Here is an 8,472-nt window from a genome sequence, read left to right on the forward strand (position 1 = left end):
CCATCATTTCAGTCCTCTCCTTTCACAGTCTGCTCAGTGTTTACACATGCGCAAAGAGACCTGGGTTTAGAAAGTGGATCAGAGCAGCATGTAACTTTTTCACACATATTACTCAGTGGATATTGGTGGATTTGATTTGAAAGATGAGCACTAAATCCCTTTTCAAGGTTTTATATTGCATGGTTTTAAAACTTTCATATGTATGTATCACTCAAAATAAACATTTAAATTACATTCTTTAAAGCAGATTGGTCTTGAGCTAAGGTCCTAATGCATTTTCGGGGTTTACTGAAGACACAATGATGTTAACTCGTTCCTCTTGTGACTATCTTGTTGGAAGCTACAGCACGTAATGAGAGCTGTCAAGTCCCAAGATCAATGAAACTCGTGCCCTGGGGATTCCGCAGGAATAGCATTGATCTGGTTAAAGCTCACCAGTCAGAGATGGGCTGTAATATATTGCAAAGAAGGGCTCTAGAGGATAAGCGGCCAAGTCCAAGACACCTACCTGACAAAAAATTCAATCAGCTCCTAGCACAAATTGCCTGCCCTATTCTGCGTTCTTTCATGCAGGAGGCTGCTTCCAATTAAAGTGCGCAAATTAATTTTTATCACTTCCAAATTAGTTTCAGAATTTGTGTAAGGCTGTTTCAGATGAAAGCACCTGTCCCTCATGTCTTTGCAAGTCTGTTATCTAGCCAGGGACCTATTGTAAATCTCCAGGATAATTTCCTATGTTCAATGCCACACGAAAGAATAACAATAGCATCATGAGTATAAAAAGCATTAATGACCAGGACCATCCGACTAGTACGAGCACGTAGCATTTATAGTCTGGAATTCTGTATCATAATCTGTTTGCAAATTTCTATTGTCTTTGTGACACAGCCATTGAAATAAAGGAAAAAGAGACAGGATGAGACTTCTGAGATGTATAAATCAGTTACGACAATTTATTTGGCATAACTTGACATAACGAAACTAACCTTTCTATAGCTGCCTAAAAATCTAAACATTACTTATTTTTCTTTGTAGAATAAAGGCATCCATTATTATGTAGTGCTGACAGCACTAAAGAAACAAGTATATTAAGGCCCTTTGACCTCATGGTTAGATTCCAGCGATACATAAAATCAGATACAAATCCTCATTCCAGGCTGCTGGTTTGATGAACGAGTCTGGTTTGGTCTCTACACCATACAAAATGATTCAATGTTTATGGTAGGTTAATTCCCAGATTATAGCAGCTACTGGGCAACAGTGTCCCAGGTTGGGGTTCTCCTTAAGTCTAGATTATTATATACACCCTCCAAACCCAAGGGCATACATTATACCATACATTGTTACCAGTTTAGCATAAGTGCCCTTTAGGTATTGAACAGCAATGATTTAGAGACAGAACATGTACAATCTGGTTCTCTAACTTGTGACTTGGTAGCTAGACTAGATTAAACTGGACAGTATTTTCACATCGTCAGTTTTTGATGACAATGACTCCATGTTACGACAGTACCACAGCTGTCACAGGTATGGCAGTCTATGTAATGAGTGCTGTGGCTGCCTTTAAAAACATAGCTGCTTGAGCCAGGCATAGATATTTTGTGGAGACAGACTGTTGTAGAGAAGGGCATAAAACTATCAAATTAATGAGATATGAAATTTAAGGATTTTATTCTTGTGGTTATCCATCTGGCAAAAAGCAGAAAGTTTTTTGTTTTTGTTTTCTTCCTTAAACACAACTCATGAGTCCACAGGCAGAATGTGAAGTTCTGGGTATGTATCCATGTACTGATGGTGGTAATACTACTTGACAGAGCTACCGAGTCACGGAAGCACTCAGTGTGCTTACTCACTCAGGGGCAGGACTTACTCCTGGAGGCTGGGGCTTCCTCTGTCTAGGGCACAACACAGGGACAGAGCAGGCAGCAGCACTTCTCAGCTGCTCCACCCATACTGTATCTGCTCCTCCTGCTTTTTCTAGAAGAGCACACAGCTATGCCCACATTTCATGTCAGATTGAGGACTGCAGAGTGTGCTTTATGGAAGTTTGTAGGTTCAAAGATGACAAGGTTTTTTTTTTTTTTAAATCTATATATGGAAGCAACACTAAAAAATGTAGTGGCATTTCATTTTTTATGTATACAATACCCCGTCTGTGTGTATGCCTGCAGGCCAGAAGAGGGCACCAGACCCCATTACAGATGGTTGTGAGCCACCATGTGGTTGCTGGGAACTGAACTCAGGACCTTTGGAAGAGCAGGCAGTGCTCTTAACCTCTGAGCCATCTCTCCAGCCCCTCATTTTTATTTTAATAAATAAAGCTTGCCTGAAATTCAGAGAGTAAAACAGCCCCTCTGGTCAGCCTTACAGACCAGGCTGCAATACCATGCACCTTTAATCCCAGTAGCCGCACTAGTTTATCATAGAAACCGGGTACTGCATGCCTTTAATCCCAGTGGTGCACACCTTTAGTTTTAGACCTAGAGAGGATTATGGAACAAGAGAAGACAGCTTACAGAGGCAGTATCATTCTGAGATTCCTGGAGGCAGGATCGCAATTTTGGACTGAGGTTGATGTAAGAGCTGCCTGTTTTGCTTTTTGGATCATCAGTTTGAACCTCAATTTCTCTCTGTGAGTTTTTATTAATTGTGCTTCAGAAAAATACATTCTGTTAATTGGCTTTTTAAAGGATAATCTTATCCGTGTCTAAGGCTGAAATAAAATGCTGCTTTTTAACTCAGGATGTGAAGGTATAGGCCTTTAATCTGAGCACTAGAGAGGCAGAGGCAGATGGATCTCGGAGAGTATGAGGCCAGTCTGGTCTAACATAGGGAGTTCGAGGCTAGCCAAGGCTAAAAAGTAAAACCCCACCTCTAAAAACACTGCTTCCAAAAATAAATATTATATTAACAACTTCATTCGTATTGATTCACGTAAGCATTGGGCATTTACATAGGGGCTTTACCTATTCTTAGTGTTTTTAGATTTAACTTTACTGAAGGATCAGTACTTGCCATCTTTAAGGTTAAATGCACCTTACATTTAAAGCTAACACAGATCGTTAGTATAATTTAATGTTTTCTTTAAGATATTTTACCTAATGATAGTATGTAACATAAAATCTCATCTTTGCTACCAGATGGTAGCTCTTTAAGACATGAATTCCCATCTAAAAGAGTTATTTTTAAAATTATGTGCAGCTGTGTCGGGTATATACATGTGCGTACAGGTGCTCACGGGTCAGAGGCATCAGGCTCCTCTAACTGCAGTTACAGTGGCCGAACCTCCTGAGGGGTGGGTGCTGGGAATCAGACTTGGGTCCTCTGCAAGAACTTGGATCCATCTCTATAGCCCTATAAATTCCTTTTTTGGATTATCCCTTCTGAGTTTCATTTTGAAGACATTAATTAGGTATAAAACTTTTTTTCTGTTGCTTTTTAAGATTCCTTTTCTTATACTGCATAATTTTTGTCAATGCACATATAAGATGCTTGGCCATGTTTAGAAGTGCCATAGTACTACAGAGATAAAGGACATTTGGAAACGTGAGATGGTACGCTTAGATACAACACATATACCAACAGTCTGTGTGTGGAGTGATGGCCCCTCCCTCACTACACACTAGAACTCTGCTACAGATGAGATAGGGATTTTGGAAGTGAACATAAGGATATTGCCTTGTTTAAATATATCAGGAAGTGTTCATTGATAACGTAGAGTCGGCAACAAATTTTTTTAGCATGTTAAAAAAAAAAACTTTGAGTCAACTGTCAGACCCCACTCCATAGTGTAGGCTAGAGGCCTTCATTTTTTCACACTTTTCTCTCCCCACACCAAGAGGTAAGCATCACTTTGCAGCATACTTTCCACTCCAGCTATGGAGGCTGAGAACAAAGTCCAGAGTATTCAGTGCAGGTGTTTCTGCAGTTTCTGTACTATGAAGGGGCCTTGGTTCCTGTCCATCGACAGCCATGTCCTGTTTTGTAGCATCCCAGATAAAATGCACACAAAGCTGGAAGAAGTGTGGGACTTAAAGGACATTCTTGCCATCTCTCCTGACACAGGGCACCGATGAACAGAAGTACCCGAGAGACCATCCCAGGCAAGGCCACTGACGTGGAGACAAGTGTTGAGCCACTCAACTGAGGCACAAATGAAAAGCTCACTGAATTTTAAGGAAGGCAGAGATTATACTTTCAGCACGAGAAGACCTGGGCCTCCCCCAGGCCAAAGTCACAGAAGTCGCTCATGTTTACACTTGCTTTTTCACGTAAGCTTTCGTGTTTTTAGTTCTTTACAGATTCCATAAAAATGAAGAAAAGAAAACAACAAAACTCGCTGAGTCACGTGCTGTGGAAAGAACCATTGTTGGAAACACTTACTGCTATTGGGGTTGTCGCCAATGATGTGGTGCCTCCCACTCCAATACCAGAGAAGCAAGGTGGCATCCCGAGATCCAGACACGATGTAGCAGTCCCCACCGATGTAGGATTCGGACCTGGCCAGGCATGTGACCACATCCCAGTGGCCAAACACAATCTGCGTCAGTTTCCCTGTGGCACAAAATGACATAATTTAGACTCATTGTCTTTATGGAAATAGACATAATTTTATTAATTAGTGAAAAGAAGCCACAGACTCTCAAATTTGCAAGAAATTCAAGTCCATTCACAGGTAACTTCTAAGGAAAGGTCTTATAAAATGAGATAATCAAGATTTGTCTCCAGAATTTGGGTCTGACAATGGAGGGTTTTACTTTTTCCCCTGGATTTGAATGCAAGGAGGGGCCAAAAGCATCACGGAGATATAAACTCAGGTCAGTGTGAGTTCAAGCAGTAGTTCATGTCTGAAGCAGAACTAACTGGTTAGATTACAGTGTGGTAACACAGCATGGACTCTCTACATTATCATGACTTCACATCAGAGAAGATACAGTCTTTGTGAATGCATGTGTGGTGTGTGTGTGTGTTTATGGGCATGTGTGTGCACCCATGAGTGGAGGCCAGAGGTTGGTATCAGAAGTTTTCCACAGTCATTTTCTGTCTTAGTTTGGAGACAGGGCCTCTCACTGAACCTAGAGCTTGCTAATTCAGTTAGACCACTACTTAAGAGCCCAGGGATCCTCCTGTGTCCGCCCCCTCAGTGCTGGGATGATAGGTGAGTACAGGCTTATGTGTGGGTGCTGGAGTGAGAATTCAGGTCTTCAAGCCTCCACCATCTCTTGAACACTGAGAATAAACTTGCTGTGAAGATTACCAGTTTCTGTAGAGTAAACTCTGAAACTCTTATCCCAAAACCCGCAGATGAGAATGTAGCGATTATCTGCTGTGACCACAAAGCAGTGGGCATTGATCTGGATGCTCTGGTCCACAAGGTCTGTGATCTGCCGTTTGTTCACACCAGAATTATTTGCTAAAAATAAACATAAAAGAAAGAGTTTGACATGTTCCTTCTATTGTGTTTCTATTGTGTGCAACAATTTGAGAAGTATTAGTACTAGTTCTTTGAAAGTCTTGTAGAATTCTGCATTAAAACCATCTGGGCTTTTTTTTTTTTTTTGGTTGGGAGACTTTTGATGACTGTTTCTATTTCTTTAGCAGTTATAGGTCTATTTAATTTGCTTATCCAGTCTTGATTTAATTACCCTGCTACCCAAACCACACAAACACATTCTAAGAAAGAGAATTACAGACCAATTACACTCATAACCATTGATGCAAAAATACTCAATAAAATACCAGCAAACAAAATCCAAGAACATATCAGAAAAAACATCCATCATGGTCAAGTTGACTTCATTCCAAAGATGCAGGAATGGTTCAACATATAAAAATCTGTCCATGTAATCCACAATATAAACAAACTATAAAAATATAATTATCTCATTAGATGCTGAAAAAGCCTTCAACAAAATACAACACCCCTTTATAATAAATGTCCTAGAGAGAGCAGGGATACAAGGAATATATCTAAACATAATAAAGGCAATATACAGCAAGCCAACAGCTAACATCGATCTAAATGGAGAGAAACTCAAAGTGATCCCACTGAATTCAGGAACAATACAAGGTTGTCATCTCTCTCCATATCTATTCAATATAGTTCTTGAGGTTTCAGCTAGAACAATAAGATAACAAAAGGAGATCAAGGGCATACAAATCGGAAAAGAAGTCAGACTTTCACTATTTGCTGATGATATGATAGTTTATATAAGCAACCCAAAAAATTCTAACAAGGAACTTCTATAACTCATAAACACCTTCAGTAATGGAGAAGGATACAAGATTAACTCAAAAAAATATCAGTAGCCCTCCTTTACACAGATAACAAATTGGCTGAGAAAGAAATCAGAGAAACATCACCCTTCACAATAGTCACAAATCACATATCTGGGAATAACTCTAACCAATAAGTAGAAGACTGTATGACAAGAACTTTAAATCTTTGAAGAAAGAAATTGAAGAAGACACCATAAAATGGAATGATCTCCCATGCTCTTGAGTAGGTAGAATTAACGTGGTAAAAATGGCAATGTTACCAAAAGCAATCTACAGATTCAATGCAATGCACATCAAAATCCCAGCAAAATTCTTCACAGACCTCAAAAGAATAATATTTAACTTCACATGGAAAAACAAAAAACCCAGGATAGCCAAAACAAGCCTGTACAATAAAGGAACTTCTGGAGGCATCACAATTCTTGACTTTAAACTCTACTACAGAGCTACAGTACAGAAAACAGCCTGGTATTGACATAAGAACAGACAGGATGAACAATGGAACCAAATCAAAGTCCCAGATATTAATCCACACACCTACGAACACCTGATTTTTGAAAAATATAAAAAATATAAAATGGAAAAAAAGAAAGCATATTCAACAAAAGCTGTTGGCATAACTGGATATCAACATGTAGAAGAATGAAAATGGATCCATATCTACTGTCATGCACAAAACTCAAGTACAAATGGATTAAAGACCTCAACAGAAAGCCAGCCACACTGAACCTCATAGAAGAGCAAGTGGGAAGTACACTTTAATGCATTAGCACAGGAGACCACTTCCTAAATATAACCCCAGTAGTACAGACACTGAGAGAAACAATTAATAAATGGAACCTCCTGAAATTGGAAGCTTCTGTAAAGCAAAGGACAAGGTCAACAAGACAAAACAGCAGCCTACAGAATGGGAAAAAGATCTTCACTAACCCCACGTCAGATAGAGGTCTGACCTCCAAAATATACTAAGAACTCCAGAAATTGGTCATCAAAAGAACAAATAATCCAATAAAAAAGGGTTATTGCAAACCTAAACAAAGAACTCTCAACAGAGGAATCTAAAATCGCTGAAAGACACTTAAGGAGGGCTGGAGAGATGGCTCAGTGGTTAAGAGCACTGGCTGCTCTTCCAGAGGTCCTGAGTTCAATTCCCAGCAACCACATGATGGCTCATAGCCATCTGTAATGAGATCTGGCGCCCTCCTCTGGCGTGTGGGCATACATGGAGGCAGAATGTTGTATACATAATAAATAAATAAACCTTTAAAGAAAGACACTTAAGGAAATGCTCAACATCTTTAGTCATCAGAGAAATGCCAATCAAAACAACTCTGAGATTCCATCTTACACCTATCAGAATGGCCAAGATCAAAAACACTGATGATGACTTATGCTGGAGAGGATGTGGGGTAAAGGGAATCCTCCTGCATTGCTGGTGGAAGTGCAAGCTGGTCCAGCCCCTTTGGAAATCAGTATGGTGATTTCTCAGAAAATTAGGAAACAACCTACCTACCTACAAGAGCCAGGAACACCACTTTTGGGTATATATCCAAAGGATGCTCAATTGTGCCACAAGGACATGTGCTCATCTATGTTCATAGCAGCTTTGTTTGTCATAGCCAGAACTTGGAAACAATCTAAATAACCCTTGACCAAAGAATGGATAAGGAAAATGCGGTACATTTACACAATGGAGTACTACCCAGCATAAAAACATAATGGCATATTGAAATTTGTAGGCAAATGGATGGATCTAGAAAACATCATATTAAGTGAGGTAACCCAGACCCAGAAAGACAAATATCATATGTACTCATATGGCTTTCAGACATAAAGCAAAGACAAACCGGCTTACAAATCACAATTCCAGAGAACCTAGACAACAATGAGGACCCTAATAGAGACATATATGAATCTAATCTACATGGGAAGTAGAAAAAGACAAGATCTCCTGAGTAAATTGGGAGCACGGGGACCATGGGAGAGGATAGAAGGGGAGGGGAGAGGAGAAAAAATGTATAGTTCAATAAATCAATTTAAAAATAAAAAGAATAAAAATAAATAAATCACATGCTGACTCTACACAAAGGAGGAGGAAGAAGAGGGAGAAGAAGAAGAAGAAGAAGAAGAAGAAGAAGAAGAAGAAGAAGAAGAAGAAGAAGAAGAAGAAGAAGAAGAAGAAAAATTTGAAGG

At 39.6% G+C, this 8,472-nt stretch overlaps 1 protein-coding gene across 5 annotated transcripts in view; it reads right to left on the reverse strand.

Annotated features, from left to right (window-relative positions):
* Nbea (neurobeachin) overlaps nucleotides 1-8,472 on the reverse strand; it is a 494,560-nt gene that overhangs the window by 13,059 nt on the left and 473,029 nt on the right. For all 5 annotated transcript variants that reach the window (XM_005344001.2, XM_026778835.1, XM_026778862.1 and 2 more), the window contains 2 exons: nucleotides 5,258-5,413; nucleotides 4,384-4,554 (listed from right to left, as the gene is read on the reverse strand). In XM_005344001.2, coding sequence (XP_005344058.1) covers nucleotides 4,384-4,554; nucleotides 5,258-5,413 — 327 coding nt within the window. The remainder of the gene's footprint in view (nucleotides 1-4,383; nucleotides 4,555-5,257; nucleotides 5,414-8,472) is intronic.

The sequence above is a fragment of the Microtus ochrogaster genome, chromosome 1 (assembly GCF_000317375.1).
Source record: "Microtus ochrogaster isolate Prairie Vole_2 chromosome 1, MicOch1.0, whole genome shotgun sequence".
Classification (NCBI taxonomy): Eukaryota; Metazoa; Chordata; class Mammalia; order Rodentia; family Cricetidae; genus Microtus; species Microtus ochrogaster.